The sequence below is a fragment of the Macrosteles quadrilineatus genome, unplaced genomic scaffold, assembly GCF_028750875.1.
Source record: "Macrosteles quadrilineatus isolate MER2022 unplaced genomic scaffold, UCM_ALF_1.0 Scaffold_2__2_contigs__length_208266976, whole genome shotgun sequence".
Lineage (NCBI taxonomy): Eukaryota > Metazoa > Arthropoda > Insecta > Hemiptera > Cicadellidae > Macrosteles > Macrosteles quadrilineatus.
Genome location: NW_026542595.1, coordinates 148,791,990 through 148,812,635, shown reverse-complemented (window position 1 = coordinate 148,812,635; position 20,646 = coordinate 148,791,990). Strand labels below are relative to the sequence as shown.

At 36.3% G+C, this 20,646-nt stretch overlaps 1 protein-coding gene across 1 annotated transcript in view; it reads right to left on the bottom strand.

Annotated features, from left to right (window-relative positions):
- The window catches only part of LOC128986795 (anaphase-promoting complex subunit 1), a 56,105-nt gene that overhangs the window by 24,462 nt on the left and 10,997 nt on the right, over positions 1–20,646 (bottom strand). The window contains exons 9-28 of the mRNA XM_054407317.1: positions 20,444–20,629; positions 19,872–20,073; positions 18,976–19,045; positions 18,076–18,172; positions 16,486–16,672; positions 15,711–15,771; positions 14,878–15,027; positions 14,302–14,414; positions 13,145–13,333; positions 11,868–12,014; positions 10,307–10,468; positions 6,568–6,736; positions 5,549–5,799; positions 4,689–4,873; positions 4,105–4,342; positions 3,781–3,940; positions 2,464–2,643; positions 1,847–2,029; positions 1,270–1,396; positions 522–749 (exon numbers count right to left, since the gene is read on the bottom strand). Coding sequence (XP_054263292.1) covers positions 522–749; positions 1,270–1,396; positions 1,847–2,029; positions 2,464–2,643; positions 3,781–3,940; positions 4,105–4,342; positions 4,689–4,873; positions 5,549–5,799; positions 6,568–6,736; positions 10,307–10,468; positions 11,868–12,014; positions 13,145–13,333; positions 14,302–14,414; positions 14,878–15,027; positions 15,711–15,771; positions 16,486–16,672; positions 18,076–18,172; positions 18,976–19,045; positions 19,872–20,073; positions 20,444–20,629 — 3,285 coding nt within the window. The remainder of the gene's footprint in view (positions 1–521; positions 750–1,269; positions 1,397–1,846; positions 2,030–2,463; positions 2,644–3,780; positions 3,941–4,104; positions 4,343–4,688; positions 4,874–5,548; positions 5,800–6,567; positions 6,737–10,306; positions 10,469–11,867; positions 12,015–13,144; positions 13,334–14,301; positions 14,415–14,877; positions 15,028–15,710; positions 15,772–16,485; positions 16,673–18,075; positions 18,173–18,975; positions 19,046–19,871; positions 20,074–20,443; positions 20,630–20,646) is intronic.

Genomic DNA, 20,646 nt, shown 5'->3' with positions numbered 1-20,646 from the left:
TCTGAACAAAATGGTACAAATCACATTTCTGTAAAAATTACGGTTCAAAAGTTATTGTAAATTATGTCATTTTACCATAAAACCCCCTTAAAATAACAGAAAAATCGGATTACCTCAAAATTGGCCCGAACGATTTTGAAAAAAAATTTAGCATGTTATAATCCTTTAAATTCTGAACAAAATTTTACAAATCTCATTTGCGTATACAGTTATCTACTCTCAACACTTACACATGATAAAGGTTTTTGACAATTTCATGATGTTTCATAAGTTTTTGTCAAACTTATGGGAGAAAGTATGTGTCAGAATGCTGATACCGTTTATTTTTTTTTATATTATTAGAGTATCCATTCCCACTTCCTTAATGTATTCTTAAACCAAGTGCTCTAAACTAAAAACCAAATATGTAATAAATATTTCTAGCTATTTGACAAAGTAAAAAATATTAACTTCATGCACAAAAGATAATGTACACCAGCACCTAAAGTTTTGACATTTCCAAAATAGTTTGATTAACTAACTTCATCGTCTCCAAGTCAACGTTCTCAGGCACAGTGCCCGGGTGAGGCTTGACCAGGCAGTAAGGCTGTATAGCGGTCGGCACGTGACCCTCCACCCAGGCTATGGACGGCTCAATGTCATCCCACAGTATCAGCCCTCGAGCCACCATCCGCAGCAACAACGCGTCCGGACACACAAAGTCCAACAGGTACTGAGTGTCGGGGGCGTTCATCCAGTTGGCTACTGCCCTGCAACAGGTAAAAAAATATACTCAAATCAGGACACATGTAGGCTACTGAATCAAATACAGCAATTTTGAATCATATTCATTGATTCTGGAACAGATTAGTTGATTCTGGAACAGATTCATTGATTCTGGAAGAGATTCGTTGATTCTGGAAGAGATTCGTTGATTCTGGAACAGATTCGTTCATTCTGAATCAGATTCATTGATTTAGTTTTTAATGAATCAGAATTATTAACCGTGAATCAGATTTATTGACTCGACATCTGATTTCTGGTGTCAAAATGAAATATGTTGACTTAAACTTAGATCCATTGGATTGAAAAAAGAATTCATTGCCACTGGAAAAGTTCGTTAGTTCTGAATTTTTTTCATTCAAGTGCTTAATATAACAGAGGATGTAAATTTTTACAATCATAACGTAAAAAATGTCTCTAGGCCCACACTAAGAGAACCTTAAGCATAAAAATATTGAGAAATAATCCTGATTTAGTATTGATTGCACACTGAATCTTTTTTTTTACCTGTTGCCAGTTTTGAAGTACATCATCCCCAGTGCCAGGGTGGCGCCAGGAGATGTGACTGCTATATTGACACAATCCCCCTCTCTGATCTGGTAACTGGGTGACTTGTACTTCTCTTTTTGTGACCCTGCAAAACATGTGGAATAATTCAGTTTACAAATGGAGATAGAAAGTTTAACCAAGTTTCACTAAACCTTTGCAAATCTATTTTTTGTTATTTCTAATAAAAAAATCCATTAGCATTGCACAATCTGGTTTATCTCATTAGTTTTACTGTTTGACTAGAGGAAAACTACTTACGATAGTAAATTGAGAGTAATTAATTATTATATGCTGTACAAAACCAAATTTGTACCAAGTAAAACACTATACTGAACCGATGGCGGTAATTAGGCTAGAACCATAATGTACTAAATTTTTCGATGCACCGCAGACCTATATCCATTAGATTTCCACTTTTTTTAAACTAAGGAGTGTATTCAGTAAGGACGTATGTGATTTACAGGCTGCCCCAGGTTACAAAAAAAACTTTTTATTTACTGCTATTTATTGAAATGTACTATAGGTAAAGGATTACCTGTTAGTGGGCGTTTGTGACCGCCGACCATATAGTAGTGAAGTGTGTCGGCAATGCCAATGTCACTGAGACCACTGAGATCCGAGCCCTTGCCTAGCACCACCATACCCAGCCCCAGACCTGCAGCTAGAGCATAGGACTCTCTGTCTACACTGTTCTCCATCTCAGGTCCAGGAGGTCTACCTATATACACAATAACTGGTGAAATGAAAACAAAACGATAAGTGAAAATTAAAGGCTACATGAATACCGATGGGAAACGAGATGGGTATATATTCTGGGAGAGAGTGAAGAACAGAGAAGAGATAGACATGAACATTGGATACAACAGACTTAGAAACGGAGAATAGGAAGAAACTAGGAATGAGAAGAGAGTAGAATATGGCGTGGAAACAGATGATGGAGAATGGAACGGACGTGAACCGAGGTTAGTACAGAAATACAGGATAGAAAGGAAAATGGAAAAGAGGATATAACAGAAATGTTGGATGGAAAAGAAACGGGAATGAAGACAAGTACAGAGGATAGAATGGATCTGAAAGATAGAAAGGAGACAGGAACCAAGCATTTATACTGAAATATACCCTTTGGATTATGAAGACTTGAAGAACACTTACCCATCTCAGACAGCAGTATCTCAGTGATGTGGCGGTGAGCTGTGCCTTGGTAGACAAGTCCTATGCTGAGCAGAGCTGCTACCTGGACATTCTGGGCAATATCCAGCTCTACGCTAGTTGGTGGCAACAGACATTCAATGTGCAGGCTCAGCATCTTGGTGGTGTTCAGATCCATTGTGCCTGCAATCCAAAAGATGAACACAATATAACTAAAATTAAATGAAATGTTTATTTGAAATGAAATGAAATGTTTATTTGTCACATAGAATTTACATAATTGTGATACATCACCAGTAAACATATGACACGTCAGTTTTTCAAACAAAATACATGATATTATATATTTTATTTCATTGTAGTTAGTAATACATTAAAAAATAAGGTCAAAAGATTAAAATATAACAAAAAGAGTTAGTTACAAAAAAATCATCAACTGAATAAGGACAAAGTAGTTCCAAATGTTCCCTAAGTAGTTTTTTAAAAATATCCATCTTTTCTGTCCATTTGATTTGGTTAGGGAGGTGGTTGAATAGCTTCCTACCCATATACAAAGGTGCTTTCTCATAAATAACTGTTCTATGGATAGGGAACTGAATAGTGTTTCTATGTCGAGTGTTATATGGATGTTGGTGATTTTGTGATGAGAATGAGGTCAAGTGTTTTTAAACAAATATACATAGTTGATATATATGCACAGCATGAATTGTTAATAGTTTCAAATGTACAAACAGAGGACGACAAGAAGTAAGAGGTGCAGTGTCAGTTAAAACTCTTATGGCCTTTTTTTGAAGAATAAAAAACCCATCTATGATCGGAGAGCTGCCCCAAGAAATAATGCCATAGCAAGCCCTGGACATAAAATAGAAATGGTAAAAAAAAAGCAGCATTTAGTCCCGTTGTTTTGAAGATGACCCTTAATCCAAACAAAGCTTTGGCTAACGATTTAGTCACCTGAAATTGATGTTCTGTCCATTTTAAATGTTCATTCATATACAAACCCAGAAATTGTATGTTTTCTGAAGCCTTGATTTGTTCCCCAGAATCCAAGCTGATGGTTACCTTTTCTGTATTTAATGTTTAGATTTGTGATGAGAAATGCTATGTGTCCAAACTTTCATCCAAGCATTGGTTTTTCTGTTTAATTTTAACCAATATATTTTTTTAAAAAACCTTCTCATATCCAAGAAGAAGTGCTGGGAGAGTGTGTTGGGTTCTACTAAGTCCAATATTTATGTTTGAATAAGCTTTTTGGAGTATTTACATATAGATATCACAAACACTAATTGGTAAATTGTTCTTTTTGAGAATTTGCCTCACCTCGTTTCGTAGCAGCAATTCCCAGCAGTATTCCGATGCTTGTCATCTCGTGGCATCGAGACAAGTAGTCACAGGTATTAAACTGAGCGAGGTTGTTCAAATGTCCGTTGAGTCCCAGAGCCATCAAAAAGCCTGCATGTTCTGGCAATGCTTCGGTGCCCTACAAGGTGATATACAAACAACAATATGTAAGTTGGCATTAGAAAAAAACTTACCTTTACTTTACCTTAAAAAATGTTTCATTTGCATTTGCAAACAAAAATAAAGCAAACTGATAACAAGAATCTCACAGGAAAATGTCTCAGTACTGTTTAGCCTTCGCACCTTGGGCTTGTTGTAGGTTATCCAGGCAGTATCAATGTTGGCAGCACTTGGAGCAATGCGCAGCCCCGCAGCCACCCCGTTGTGAAACAGCGGCCACAGGTTCATGTGGGGCACAACATCAATGTGTGTCAGATCTACAGTGGTGCCCCTTGGCGGGGCTCTGCCACTCAGACATAGGCGGGGGATAGCTAAAGGCTCGCTGGGGACAGGACAGGCAGTGTGTAGTGTCAGCATGCCCCTGTAACAGAGACCAAGCAATATGATAATTCTGGTTCTTTACTCAGTCTAAATACAGGACATTCTAGAAAGAGCCATGATTCCTACACAATTATTACATTATTCATCTCCTGTGCAATTTCCTGTGCTTGGGAAACTTCATGATCATCTCCTGTGCAATCACAGCTGCATCGTAGTCACATCTCATGGTTTTTAACTTGCAGAAAATATCGTTTGATAAAATGACCAATATAAAATATTAAAAATTACCCACCAATGTAACAAAAACCTCCACAATTATGGTGATTTAGCATTAATCACAATGTTGTAGGTCTGATGTTGACCAATCAGTCAAATGAGATACAGACCTTCCTATAGGCAGAGCCATTGTTCTAGTACAGATGGTGTATAGGTGTTTCTCCTGCTCCTCTATAAACTCATGGTCACTGACGTCTGGCCGTTGTGTGATTGCAATCGTTACAGGTTGCGACGACTGCAGTAGACGACGCACTTCTGCCACCCTTTGGTCCTTGTTGAAACGTAACTTCAATATCTGGGGGGAAAAAATAAATTTAGTCACAACTTTGAGTTACAAAACCATAATCAGCAATGTAGATTTTTAAAGACCGGAATAAATGTTAATCTGGGTTAGCAATAAAAACCCAATATTAGCTTTAAATCATAAATTGGTTATAAATATTGACATTTATCACAATCTCATTATGACTATAATCCTTGTTGGGGGCACTATAGTGGTTATCTCTAGAAGTCACTGGGACTTCATGATCAATTACCCCAATCCTGAAGCCATCATGATTTTCTCTTGCAATCACGGTAACATTGTGAGTTTTTTATTTCGCAATCATTGCAGTCACTTTTTGAGACAGTAATAAAAGCTGAGCTTGGACCAATTTTCTTACATGGTGCTCGTTCACTCTAACTTTCAATATAGGATCAGTTCAGAATGAAAATTAAGCCACCCGAACACCTCTAATAATTTGTGAAAGGTACAGCAGTAAGGTAGTAATTTTTCCAGCAGGAACTTTTTATCAGATATGAATTAATTGTGCAAAGCTTTGTTAGTTTGGATTGCAAGGAAAAACTATCAAAGACACCTCTAACTGAAAAAAACAAAAACGCATAATGATTAACAAAATAGCCATATTGTCCTTATATTTTTTCTTTATTTGTTTATACAAAACTCACGTATATCAAGGGACTGAGTTACCTCTCTATCAATGGTGTCCATGCCATCGTCAGTGTCCTGAGCACGTACAGCCGCTGGTGGAGGAGGGGTGGCCGAGCCTCGCTCACTGACAGCCGGGGGTGGTGGAGTGGCAGCCAAGTCCTGTCGACCAATCAGACGGTATGCCGCCTCAGGCCAATCAGGCGGGGGGTTCTCACGTACACGGTTCACAGCGTCGATCAGAACCAGAGATATCCCAGCTGGTAGAGTAGTTAGGTCCCGTCTGATGTACCCTTTACAAAAAAGTCTTATTTAGAAATGTGTACTGTAATATCGAACATTTTGATTTTTTGAACACTATGTTGGTAAAATTTTGGTCAATAAACAAAGCTTATGTCAATGGATTTTTAGAATTTCAACTGTTGCTAAAGTACTATTGTTGTTAAAGCGCTGGCTACATGTTTCTTATTTATCTAACTTCTTGTAGATTAATATTGTATGGATTACTTAATGTTTTAAATTTGTACCGTAGTAAGTCTTAGTTTCATTTACTAGAGTGGGAAAATAGGGTAAGAAAAACGTGAAAGTTCAAGGAGTGTTTTATGGGTTTGCTGATAGTTTTAGGATGGCTAATGTCACTGAACAGCCATTTGCACTACATCAAATAAAATAAAAAAGTCCTTTATTAAACAGTACGTTTCTATACATAAAATACAGTGGAACCTTGATAAGAAGACCTTCGATAACAAGTGCAATTTTCAATCCCCTTGAAATTATTTTACCCCTAATCACACGGTACTGCAAACCTCAATGAGAAGTCAACCTTGATAACAAGTCTTATTTATAATCCCCATGAGAGTCTTTTATCGAGGTTCTTCTGTATATATTCTATACATTGCTTTATGAACCCTGTACTGCACAAAACATGGATATGGAGTAGACTACGACTTTTTAGTAAAAAGAATAGCATAAAAGAATTTCAAGGAGACATAAGAACTCAAGGACTCCTTGGATAAAAAAAAAATACATTAACAACTACATTCAGTTCGAAAATAGCTTACCAAGACAGCTGAGCAGGTAGACACAATGTTCAGTGACGCTGAGGTTGCCGCGTCTTCGGGCTGAAAGAGGAGTTCTGTCCGAGTCACAGCGTTGTCCGGAACATGCAAAACTCAATGGAGACAACAGCTCAGACACATCCTCATGTCCACTACATAACATCCCTATCATCTGGGGACAACAGAGCATGACGTGAGCTTCCAAATACCAGGGTCATGTAATTATAATATAGCTAAATGCAGGTGTTTTGGTAGGATTTGAACCTTGATCTCCAAGGTAGAATTCCTATGCCATAACCACTAGACTAGTCGTGTTGACTCAAAATAGTCATCTAACTTAAAAGCTTAAAACTACTTTTATAGTCTTAGCATTTTGCGAGTGTCCCCGGATGCCAGGTCAGTTCCGCTCTCACGCACGCACACTCACCCTCACGAGCAGAGAGGATTAGGAGAGGATTAGACTTGTAATCAAAATGTAACTTAAAAAAATGTAATTTTAAATAGAAACTGTTAATACATTTAAATTCCCCTGAAAATTACAATAAAAATGATACCAAACAACCCATGATTTGCATAAATATTCCTTCAAGAATCAAGAATCAAGAATTTTTATTTCCATAAAATGTGGTTACATTGCTGGAAAACGTCAGTCAACTATAGCTAAAAAAAATTAAAACTAAAATAAGACAATGGTACAAGGTTTCTTCAATAGGGTGTCTCAGACCACCCGGCCGGCTTGTATAGCTCCAATATGAAAGCAAATGGAAACGTAATTGCAACTGGAACCCCCTATTTTGACCCCAAGGAATTCAGCTAAATTATTTTCAACCCCAAAAAAGCACCCCAAAGGGCAGATTTTGGGGGGTGGGGGTGGTTTTTGGGAAATTTTCAAATATAAAGGGGGGTCGTGTTATACCTCTTCTTAAAGGTCCTTTAGTCCTGAGTATTTTAGTGGAAAAAGATTTAAATTATCTTCATCCCTATTTACAGGGTGTTCAAAAACGTACAAAAAATAGACCTTTGAACTACTTTTCACTGTAAAGAGGTGGAATTTCGTGGGGGGTTCAAATTTTGATAACACTTTAATTAATAAATGAGCTTTCAAAAAACTCTGGTTTCAACCCTTTTGCTATCATTTTACTTATGTTACGCATTTTCAAACTTTTTGAAGTTTCAAAAGCTGTTATCTCAAAAATTTTAAATGGCAACACGGGTTTCATTACAAACCACATTGTAGCCCTTGAAATTTGCTATAATTTTTGTATTTAATGTTTTTTGGTATCTTCATTGGTTAAAGAGATATAACGAAATTAGTGTATTTTAATGTTTAATTAAATGGTATTTAAAGTGTTTGCTGTTGCAAATGTACACCTCTAGGTTTCAATTAAAACAAATCTTGTCTAAAAAAATAAAATAGTACTCAGATTGTTGATCTTGGAAGATTGATAAAGGTAAGAACACAACTGCAAATATTCTTAGTTATTTTACAATTCCATGGCTCTAATAGTGCTTTGAATGAATAATTTGTTTGAATCAGCATTAATAGCCTACATACCGATGGACTTCTACAAATGCTTAAATTGCCTTCCATTTTGTTCCATGCAAAACCCAACTCTGTTTATGCACGTAGTACTTCTTCTCCACTATTATGGTACTGTATTGCTATTTTACTACCACAGGTGCATGCACCTCTCATACAGATCCAGTATTTCCTTATACTTTGTTTTATCTGATCAAACGTGACCAGTTTCACACACACGCTCATTGATTTCATGATGATTTTTTTTTATTTACCAGTAGCATTTATAGACAGTATTCATTCAAAGCACTATTAGAATTTTGTAAATTGTAAAATAACTAAGAATATTTGCGCAGTTGTGTTTTTTCCTTGATTAATCATCCAAGCTTAACAATCTGGGTAGTATTTAAATTTTTTAACATAATTAGTTTTAATTGAGACCTAGACGTGTGTACATTTACAACAGGAAACACTTTGAATACCATTTAATAAAACATTAAAATACACTAATTACGCTATATCTCTTTAACCAATGAAGATACCAAAAAACATTAAATACAAAAATTATAGCAAATTTCAAGGGCTACAATGTGGTTTGTAATGAAACCCATGTTGCCATTTAAAACTTTTGAGATAACAGCTTTTGAAACTTCAAAAAGTTTGAAAATGCGTAACATAAGTAAAATGATAGCAAAAGGGTTGAAACCAGAGTTTTTTGAAAGCTCATTTATTAATTAAAGTGTTATCAAAATTTGAACCCCCCACGAAATTCCACCTCTTTACAGTGAAAAGTAGTTCAAAGGTCTATTTTTTGTACGTTTTTGAACACCCTGTAAATAGGGATGAAGATAATTTAAATCTTTTTCCACTAAAATACTCAGGACTAAAGGACCTTTAAGAAGAGGTATAACACGACCCCCCTTTATATTTGAAAATTTCCCAAAAACCACCCCCACCCCCCAAAATCTGCCCTTTGGGGTGCTTTTTTGGGGTTGAAAATAATTTAGCTGAATTCCTTGGGGTCAAAATAGGGGGTTCCAGTTGCAATTACGTTTCCATTTGCTTTCATATTGGAGCTATACAAGCCGGCCGGGTGGTCTGAGACACCCTGTATAAGAATTACATTCCTGAAACTCTCCATGCAAAGAGAAGAAAAAAAACAGCAAACAGGTTCACATAACATATAACTGCAATATATTTCAGATTTTATAAAGGCACATTGTGTTTGGTATCAATGTTCTCGTGTTGATGAGCAGAATCTGTCACTGCTAACTATTTTAAGTTTGATATTTAAGTTAACAAATTATACATTTGATAAAGGAATTGCCACTTGTGACTAATTAACAGAGCGCGGGGCAGTATGGGGCCAGTCCCAATCCCCTGTCCTTGTGTGTGTGAGGACTGAGTGTGTGTGTGTGAGCCTACCTGGCGTTCAGGGACACTCTCGAATTGCTAAAGGTATAGAATTATTTTCACCATAATTATGAATAAGCTAAGTTTTACATTATTGCTCGCCTAACAAATCACACAGGAAATCGTGGCGCTCTTGGTACATTTTAGTCCCAGACACTTCTCTTGCAAATGTGCTATACCTTTTCCATTGTATACCACATTCAGACCTACATTATAGAAAAATACCACAAGTTTTCCATTAAAATTAAATATTACTTTATGTTAAACTCAAACACTCCTAAAACTGATGATTTTATTGGGTTTAAGAGAATTTCGCAAGGATAGCAGGTTTACCTAAATGGGGAAGAACCTACTCTGGCAAGAAACACCAAACAGCTTTATACTACCTTATAAAAATAATAACATTTTACTTTTACTGATAGTATTTTCAATCAAAGAAGCTTTTTGTCTTTTCAACTTGGTATAAAAAGCACTCTTAGTGACTGTGAAATATATTTTTTTTGTAGAAAAATATTTTTTGTGTTTTTTGGACAAGAGTGGACTTTTTCACTTAGGTAAACCTACTATCAGAACCAAAAATCCCTAAAACTAATCCCTATGATTTATGTTACATCCATGATTTTTCAGTAGAGTTTATTATGAACCTTATTTTGGTTGTTAAAAGTTCTAAAACTGCCCTAATGATTCTCTTATAATCACACTTGGCTGCAAAAAGTTTGTTTGGTACTCTAATAAAAATGTTTGGTTTCTTAAAACAACTTCTACTGATTTAGTGGTTAGTTTTGTGAGAATCTAGAAATGTATTATTACCTCTATCATCTCAGCTGACTTGGTGTTGACGGGGTGAAGACAAGGGTAGGGACTGGCTATCGGCAGACGACGCAATAGATCATACAAATACTGGAAGATGGAGGGGGGACTCAAAGGCATGATTTCTGGAGGTCTTGGTACTTCTGAGACTGGCAGTTGAGTCTGTGTAAAGAGCCACATTAGTCAATAACTCAAGAAAAACCTGACTGCTGTAAACTAATACATCACATCTGAAATTACCTAATTTTTTAGAGACACCAAATAGTAATAGTGATTGAAAATATATTTCTGTTTCACCTTCAAGGTATTATGGTATATTATTATATTATACAGGGTTAGTAAAAAGTGTGGAGACCCCCTGTTATTTATTTAACGGCCCATACTAGAAAAACTAAACTCGGCACACCTTTATGGCATGTTATGAAGTACTTTTTGGGCATAACCGTCACTTGGTGTACATCCCCAAAATGGGGGATTTGGGGGAAACTCAAAAATTTCAAACACAAAGACCTATCGAGTGACCCCTCATTTTGAAGGTCCTGGTAAAAGAAAGCCAAAAACGCAAACTAGAGGTCTTTATCTCAATCCAGTAAAAAATGGCAGCCAATTGAAATTCTCAGAAGTTGAATTTAACTTGCAGCTTTCCAAGTCTGGAGACCCCCTGTAAATTTTGTAGCGGCTCACACTAGGAAAACTAAACTCTACACACCTTTTTGTCATGTTATGAAGTACTTTTTAAGCCTAATAGCCACTTGCTTACCAAACCCAAAATGGGGGATTTTGGGGGAAACTCAAAAGTTTTTAACGATAAGCCCCATCAAGTGACCCCAAATTTTGAAGGTCCTGGTAAAAGAAAACTAACAACGCAAACTAGAGGTTTCTATCTCAATCCAGTAAAAAATGGAAGCTGATTGAAATCTTTAGAAATCGGAAATAACTTGCAATTTTATATTCAATTGGCTGCCATAGTTAATTTTTTTCTTCTGTGTTAAGATAGAGACCTATAGTTTGCGTTGTTAGTTTTCTTTTATTATGACCTTCAAAATGAGGGGTCACTCGATGGGGCTTATCATTTAACATTTTTGAGTTTCCCCCAAAATCCCCCATTTTGGGTATGGGAACTTATGAGAATTTCAATTGGCTGCCATTTTTTACTGGATTGAGATAAAGACCTCTAGTTTGCGTTGTTGGTTTTCTTTTACCAGGACCTTCAAAATGAGGGGTCACTCGATGGGTCTTTTTATTTGAAATATTTTAGTTTCCCCCAAAATCCCCCATTTTGGGGATGAGCATCAAGTGGCGGTTGTGCCCAAAAAGTACTTCATAACATGCCATAATGGTGTGCCGAGTTAAGTTTTTCTAGTATGGGCCGTTAAAAAAATAAAAGGGGGTCTCCACACTTTTTACTAACCCTGTATAAGGTATTATAGTATATTAAGGTATTATTATATTCAAGGTTTCAAACCTTGAAGATTTTAGAGTAATTTTATGAAAACTCGCCAATATGATACAAACAAGTATAACCTTGGAGTATAACATGCGTTCCAATGTTTCTACTCACATATGTATTGTCTATTGGACAAACGGAGGGGAAGTCCTTCCAATAGGACAAGAAGTACGGAACCATCCGCAAATCTCGAGCTAGCTGCTGCAGCAACGGAGCCAGCATCAGTAAACTGTCTGACATCAGCAGGTTCAGCTTCAGCTCCTGTATAGCAAACTCAGATATAGAAAGAAAAATGGAAAATCCCAACTGACTATAAACACTGTGAGAATAAACATAAAGGAAAGGAATTAATATTCCAGGGGTAAGACAAGATCTTTGTTATACCTATCTGTGATATATTCAATTAAATGGTAGTATTATGTAGCAAAATTAATTACAAATCCTATTGCACTGAACAATGTTTAAAGGGTAATTAAAGATTCTTATTCAAGTGGCTGATGATGAAGTGTTTCTTTTTAGGAAACAGGTAGACTTTAGCTTCACTGATGTTAAGTTCTAGAGTAGGACTTTTTCAGAGAGTAGTACCGACTACCCAGTGTTGAATTATGTGACCTATACGTAGTTTGTACAGTATATATTTCATTCACTTTAGAAAATTAGACCGGGAGGATGTTGAATGATCAAAAACGTAAGATTGATAAATTGACAACAACTTTGACCGTAAACTGTCAACTTATAAATTCCTTACTTTCTTTATATCATGTTGTCTTTGACTATTGTGAATTAAAGTTAGTCAGCTTAGACATTGTTTTACAAAAAGCAATGTTTTTTTTTCATTAAATTGAAAGAACAAGTTGTCATTTGTTTTGTTAACTCTGTTATGTCTCAATATCAAGAGAATGTACTAGTAATTATTCTAATGTCAATTTAACCTTAGAAGTTTATGATCCAGAAATGTCAAATACCTACTTAAGTTCAATTGTCGAAAAACCAAACAGCACAGCAATGTACGACCCAATAACCACCACTCACTGCGAGAACCGCAAAATCAAACTAGACACCGCTAGAAAGACACGAGACTCATATTAAACCACGGATAGTTCCAGAGATGTACAAATATTGGCCCAAGATTAATTTATTACAGTTCGAATACCGAGTGGGTCAGTGTATCAAAAAGTGTCGGATTATCGAGAGTTGATTAGATCTACAGGCCAATGAACAAAAGTAAGCTGAACTGCCAAAGAAAACAGCTTCAATCAAATCAAATCAATCAAATCAAATCATCTTTATTCAAACTGTACATACATACATGAATAGAGTCACAGAAATAAGAACTAACAAGTACATTATGTTTCTTAAAGAAAGGAGTGCCAAAGGCAAAAAAGTCACACCTCATAAAGGAGATGAAGTGCAAGCAGAATATGGTAGAAGTGGTTGAACAGCGGAGCCGAAGTGTTGAGGATCCCCTCCTCTACGAAGGGGAGAGAGTGTACAGCGTCAAGCTTCTGTAGTCCCAACAGACCTGCCAACCTCTGCCCTCCTGTCTTGTAGTGCTCACTACTCATCAGGTAAGTCCAATCCTGCAATCACATATGTTTGATTGCAAGTCAGTTCAGAGGATTTCAGTTATGTTGTTATGGGGCAACACAGGGCTCTGTTTTAGGGCCTATAATTTTCTTGATTGGTTCTGTGCTTCTGATCTGTACAAATTTGTAGTTGTTTCTGTCCAGACTAAAAAACAGACTAAGGACTGTTCAATTGTCTTCAGTTAGATTTTGTTCTACAATGCCACACCCCTAAGTCAATTATTTTCATGTAATTTGTTAACCATTATGTAATTCAAGACTCAATTTTTCTGATATTTTGTCTTCTTTCAGATATGTTGGCTCATTAAATGGAGGAAAGCAGGCACAAAAAACACATTAAAGTGTTGGGAGGCCAAAAACAAATGGGGTGGGAGATGCTTAAGGCATATAACAAATAAAGCTGCCATCAGTAGAAAAAGAAAGTATATGGCTTTAATAGAACCATTTAGACACTAAACACAAACAGATTCAAAATATGCAGGCTTCAATTCAGGTTGTGAGATTTTCATAAGTTTTCAACATTATCAAGATAGGGACATTATCGACACTCGTCAACAAAATGAAGTAGGGATGGACGGGTCCCGAAATTTCGGGAATTTTTCGGGGAAAAAATATTCCCGATTATCAGGACGGGATTACATTTGATTCGGGAATTTTTCGGGACGGGATTTGGTCTGATCGTCGGCGATTTTGCCGCTTCGCGAGTGCCGATGACGCCGCTATTGCAAGCAATAGGTCCACGATAGATCAGTACCACAAACGGTAAAAATTTATTTTGTATGTCTTTTTTTGGTAACTGCAATACTCAAGACTTTCTTTTTATGCACAGAAAAAATCCTGTCTCGTCCCGTCCCGAAAATCGGGAAGGAAATAAAAATCCCATCCCGTCCCGTCCTGAACTAAAAATTCAATCCCGTCCATCCCTAAAATGAAGTATATGCATGTTAGCAGTGTAAACTCACCTCCTGAGAACCAAGGTCTGATGATCTCTTCTTCTTCACTTTAATAGGAGTGTCAGGACTTTCACCCAGACCTGTGTTTTTACTTAGCTTACTCAACTCGTATCCCAAACAGCCTGCAAGACATAATACTTATTTATGAGAAGTGTCAAGAAAATTCTAGGTTACATATTCTGTGTTTCTAAAAACATCAGAGGATTAAACAAAATTGCTCTTTTAACTCTAGACTGGGATTTGCTTGGATTTATTTGGCTTCAAAATGTTTTATTACTTTTATTATATATTTGTTTTTATTAAATGTAGCCTACTCTGAGGATTATTACTAGTCAATCACTAGAGATTTGAACGTGTATCAACTAAATGTTTCTACAAACATTTATTAATATGTGGGTTTTGTTTTCTATGTGAATTTATTTTTGTAAGTCAGCATGGAAGGTCAACAACGATTGCTTTCAGAGCAGTAAGAGCCAGTTGAGCGGGGGATAACTAGCAACATTAATCATCTCCAACACAAACTTTGAAACATTTAGTGTCATGTTCAATGTAATTAGCTAAAACTGTGCTAATCAGTCATCTTACCCATCAGCACTTTGGAGAAGAGTTGCCACTCCAGTTGAGGAGATATATCCTGAGTGCCAGGAGCATTCCTGGCAGTGTACCATTGTACTACCAGCTGAACTGCGTCCTCTCTAGGCAGTACAGCCTTAAGAGTTGTGAGGCACTTGGTCACTAAAACACAGCAGTTGATTAAAGCTTTACTCTGTTACTGAAAAAAAAGGAATAAATAAAGTGGAAATATTCTCCAAGTGCATTTTAGAGTCCAAAAAGAGTCCTAGCCTCAAGAGAATCGCCCCAATCTTACCTCTAAGCCAGCTTAACAAGACTCCAATTGTTTGGTGGGGAAAACTCCTTCACTCTAAACATTTATGAGCTGATTAACTAGTTCTAGCCTCTAGCCTCAAAGCCTTTTACAATAACATATTTGCAATAAAGTCTCCAAAATTACAATATACTGTATAATCTCAATATCACTTGGAAAACATTAAGTTAAAACCCTATTTTTAGTTTAATTAAACTCTTTAAGGCAGCGATGTACACTTAGGTGTGTATTTTAAGCTAAATATGAGTGCAGGGAAAGTGTTAATGGTGTGAGATGACCTGTGTAACGTTGTTATTGACTAAAATATTTTAGTTTATTAAAGGCCCATTGATGGAGTCCAGTTTCTGAACATCACAAAGCTAACAACTTTTCCCATGATCAAACCAGCTATCTCCTCATTACCAGATGAGCGTTACAACCACTCATTAAGATTAATTTAGATTCAGCTGCTAAAGAAAACAATTCAGTGACAAAGTTTAAGTTTGCTAGGATTAATAACTCCAACATGAAACATGGCATCAATTTTGCTTACCAAGAGGTGATGAGGAAACTTCTGGGAGTGAAATCCTGAACATGCTTCCATTGAGGAACTCCTGAAAAAAATTATTGGTTTGAAAAAACAAACTGTGAAACTTCAGTTTCTATTATTATAATTGAGATTTCATATTTTTTTCACATGGGTTGTTGTGTTTATGACCTTGAACTTATGACTTTGAACACCAGCTGTCTGTTACTTTTTCCAGTTCAGGATTTTGTTTAACAGTTCCATCTTGGCTAAGGTGGATTAACAAAATTTAACTGTATTACAATACAAAAAAGAAAAGAAATGTTGCTAATACAGTAGACTCTCGCTCATCCGGACTAATGTGGCGGACGTCCGGTCCGGATTACGAAAAATCCGGACTATCGAGAGTCGAGCAAATACACAGCACTGTATATAGCCGTTTTTTCAATTTAGTTCCAGGTTCACAGTAATGATAACCGGGCATTTGCACTTCCACCGGTAATAATCTTTACGGCTGAATTTGGTTCCAGGTCCACAGTAATGATAGCCCGGGCATATTCACTTCCACCGGTAATAATTTTTACGGTCGTGTTATCCGATTTTTTTCATTATTCAAGGTAGCCTCGGTCCCGTTTCGCTTGGATTATCGGACTTCAACTGTACTGTGCCGCTAAACAAATCACGATTGCCGATCCGGACTACCGGGAGTCCGGACAAGGCCGATCTGGATGAGCGAGAGTCTTTTGTATGTTCTTAAAAAATAATATTTTCCTACTACAGAATTAAATTATCTGTAACTAACCAGTGTGAGTCTGTTGTGTACGGAGTCTCTCAGCGCATGAACGTGTGAGTCGTGAGCCCCCGCCACAGTAGGAGTGGATGGGGGCACGGGGGTAGGGGTGGAGCTGGGCAGACCAACGGGGGACAACAAGTGAACCCTCTCATCAAACATAGCATCTGTCTGAGCTGACGGCAACAGGCTGCTGCGTCTGAAACATTCCAATATGTTTTAAAGGAAAGCTGAGTGGATGGTTAGGAATTATTTAAAAAAATATATAGTTCAGCTGGAGTAGGCTATCTAAGAAAATTAGGGGACTATAAATATATAGCCTATATACACACAAATAAAATCATAACACGGATATTTTCTTCCTAATATAGGACTTTTTCCTCTGCAACGTATTGTCTATAAAAGTCTCATATTTTGACACAATATCTGCTTTTTGCTTTGTGACTTTATTAAAATTATTCAAATAAAGATTTCTCATAAGCATGAAAATTGTGGGTGCCTACAGCACATTAAGACACCTTTAAATTTAAATGCTAGAACCTGTTCTTATTTTCACTAATGACTAATGTGTTTGATTGGAAGTTAAAAATTTAAATGTTTACAGGGAGTCTTGTTGACATTAGTATTGTTTTCTGCAATCACAGCAAAATCATGAAATCCTCTCTTGGTCTGGTAGACTTCATTATTATCTTCAGCAGTCATGGCAAAATCCTGAATATGTGGGGACATAAGCATCGTCTCCCCCGAAAATGGTAACATTATAGCTGTTTCATGGGATTGCGGTGAAATCTTTAATTTTTTCATCATGCTATTTTAACAAACAAGTTCTGCAGTCGTAATGATTGTGATAGTAAAAGCATAGCTTGAGCTTGATTTTCTTCTAACTTGGTACTCAATCTCTCATTTTTAATAAATCTAAAAAAATTGAAAAAAAACCACTCACTTGGGGTATGTTAAGGAGAAAGGAAGGATACACAACTAACTCACCAGGATAAAGAGTCACAGGAGGTTAAAAAAAAAACAAAAAGAAGTAACACAATTTTAACTGATATTTTGCACCTTTCAGATTCTTCATAGGCCCAACGTTCTGATATCTTGAAACAGCAGTTCAAAGGCAATGGCAGTTACAGTTTTAGCACTGGTTTAAATGTCTGTCAGGCTTAAAACCCAATGCAATAGCTCCATGCTTAGAAGATGGGAAATTGGCCTATCAATTTGTTACAAATTCATGAGCTCCACCCAACTTAAACATAAGATAAACCCAAATTCCTTCTACTAACTAAAACTAACTACAGTAGTAAAAGCAATGGTGTAATATATATATATATGTGTGTGTATATATATATATATATATACAGTTTATAATATTTAGTTTATACAAGTTAAGTGTTAGCAAGCCTGACAGACATTTAAAACAGTGCTAGAACTATAACTGTAACTGTCTGAAGAAGGCTCTGAAAGGGGCGAAATATCAGTTAAATTGTGTTACTTTTTTGTTCTATTAACCTCCTGGGACTCTTTATTCTGGTGAGTTAGTTGTGTATCCTTTCTTTCTCCTTGACAAATCCTAACGCCAAGTTGTTTTTTTTTTCAAAAACTCACTTGGGGTATGGTGACAGATGCAAGAAGCCAGTTGTGGCACAAGTCAGGTAAGAGCTGCTAGCCAAGGCAGTGTGGATGCCTGCTACATGGACTTTACCTGTCAAACAACAATTTACTATGAGAAAAGGTTTTCAATTCACATGCCAACAAATGCATCTATCCAATGGAGCAGTTGAGAGCAAAATTAGGCAGATATTTTGTTAAATCAATCTTTTTTCAAATTAAAAACGTAATTAATTATGACGGGACACATCAATATTTGTTTGGAAATATCTCTTAAAAATATAGTTCACAATATAGTAAAGAGAAATTGATACAACTTACCCATGACAAGAATTCCAGGCAGTTGACAGCACAGACAAAATTCACTCACATTCTTTTGTTTTTTCGCCCCTCACTCAATTGAGCTTCTTCAGAAGGAAGTAGGAGAAGCTACTAAATAAAAGAAAATGATACTTCTTTCTTCTAAGGGTGAGAAATATAAAATTAATGTGTTGTGAATTTTTCGTGTCTGCTAACTGCCTGTAGCTTTTTATGGATAAGTTTGTTGGGAGCGCTGGTTGGGAAATGTTGGGCATTTTTTTTACTAGCCCAAGATACAACCATTCATTTTCCTTGTTTATAGAGTAACTTAGCACTGTTTCTATTATTAGAACATTGTTAAGCCTCTGGGGAGAAGAAAAAAAATGTCACCACCTCTACTAGTCTCTAAAATGTCTACTTGTCCTCTAACTTTAATGTGGGGCCCATAATTTACATGCCAATTTGAATTTATTCTTTCTTCCTTAAAATATTCCTAAGCTGAGTTGTCTTTACTTAAAAAACTAACAGGAATTTGCTGTAGAACTCAATGCTAACCCGCCTGTATCTTATTAGTTTTTACACATTCTTGACACTTACCAACTCTGGTAGTTCCTGTGTACAATGTTACTCCTCCTCCCTGTTCCAACACAGCATACATCTGTAAATTCTGTAACAAAAATTGCCAACTACTTTACCTGTACTATGATAAACAAAAAATAATCATACAAATCTATTTGGGAATATTTAGTTGTTTTGATCGAAAAAGTATTCTTTTGTTTTGAAAACATAGTTTTATTGAATCCTTTAATTAACTTAGCTGCCAACGTAATTGATCAAAATTTTGTAGTTATAAGCTTCAATAACACTGGAGAGGAGAAAAGAAACCATAAGAAAATATTTTGTTCAAGCTAAATTCAGGAGCAGATAGTAGTAATGGTTCAAACTCAACAATTCAACATGTCATGTGGCATGTTTAATTTTTTTTAACTTGAAACTATTTTTTGCTTTTTCATACAGAATCTTCTAAGACTTAGTAAATAATAAAAACTTGATTGTATAAAACAACAGCAATAATTATGTGTATTAGTTTTTAAACTCAAATTAAAATAACCAACTCATTATTAAAAGTAAATGTTCATATCATTTTCTAGAAATCATGAACAATCGTCCACTATGTAGATTTTGTGAATTTTTTATCACACAATAATTGCCACAGATGCTTTCTGTGATCACAATTTTAAATAAAATCTCAGATTTTCTGACTAGGTGCTGAATAACCTTTTGGCTAGGCTAAGTTCGGTTCAAAATTGAGCCTCTCGCACACCTTATTGTGAAATTACGTTTCAAAACACTTACATTCACAAATGCAGCTTCCCTGCAAAGTGATGCAGTAGGACAGTACAATACACACACAGGAACATTAAAACTGCTGTAAATAAACTGTAAATCTAAGTCTCGGACTGCCGTAGAATTAATTGTAGTGAATGACCTACTGGTAGTGATGCAGCGTCTACAGCAGGGATGGCCGTGGCAGGTCCAACCAGGGTGTCAGGGTCTGGTGTGTTGGTATTACTGAGTCTGGCCACCAACAGACGACCCCGGGCCTTCACCAGGTAGCAGAGGTATGACTGGCCTAGGACGTCAGTGCTGAGGAACACTCGGAGAGCTGGCTGTACCTCTATTCCTTTATTGGTCCTACAAACAGGTTATGTTACAGTTTAACTCTAACATCAGTGTGGCAACATCGTACAGTACATTCGGTCAAATTAGATTTGAGTAGGCTAATCAGTTTATTATTGTTGTTACCATTGAATTTTACAGATATTTTTATAATTGTTGTCTTTTTTTAATTTATTGTTTATTGTTATTGTTATTTTTTTTTATTATTGTTAATTGCTCGAGAGACAGTGAAGGAGTCATAAAATTGCATACAACTGACTCATATTGTCATAATTTTATAGTAAATTTAAAAAAATAAGTATTAGTTTTGAATGCAGACAAACCAGTTGTAGTTTATGCACTTTTTCAAAGTATGTATTGATTGATTGATTGTGACATGACTCACATAGGCACTCCTAAATTCTCTGTCCAGATGTACTCCAGTGTCAATTGTGGTTCTATGGGTCTCGGCTCCCACAGTCCGTCGTAAACCATCTGACTGCTGCCGAGTCTAGCGTCTAGTGCGGACGGAGTAGATACTCCACTGGTGGCACTAGCTGGCGTGCCTGGTTTCTTGTTCGATGTTGATAACCTAAAATATTTTTGAGT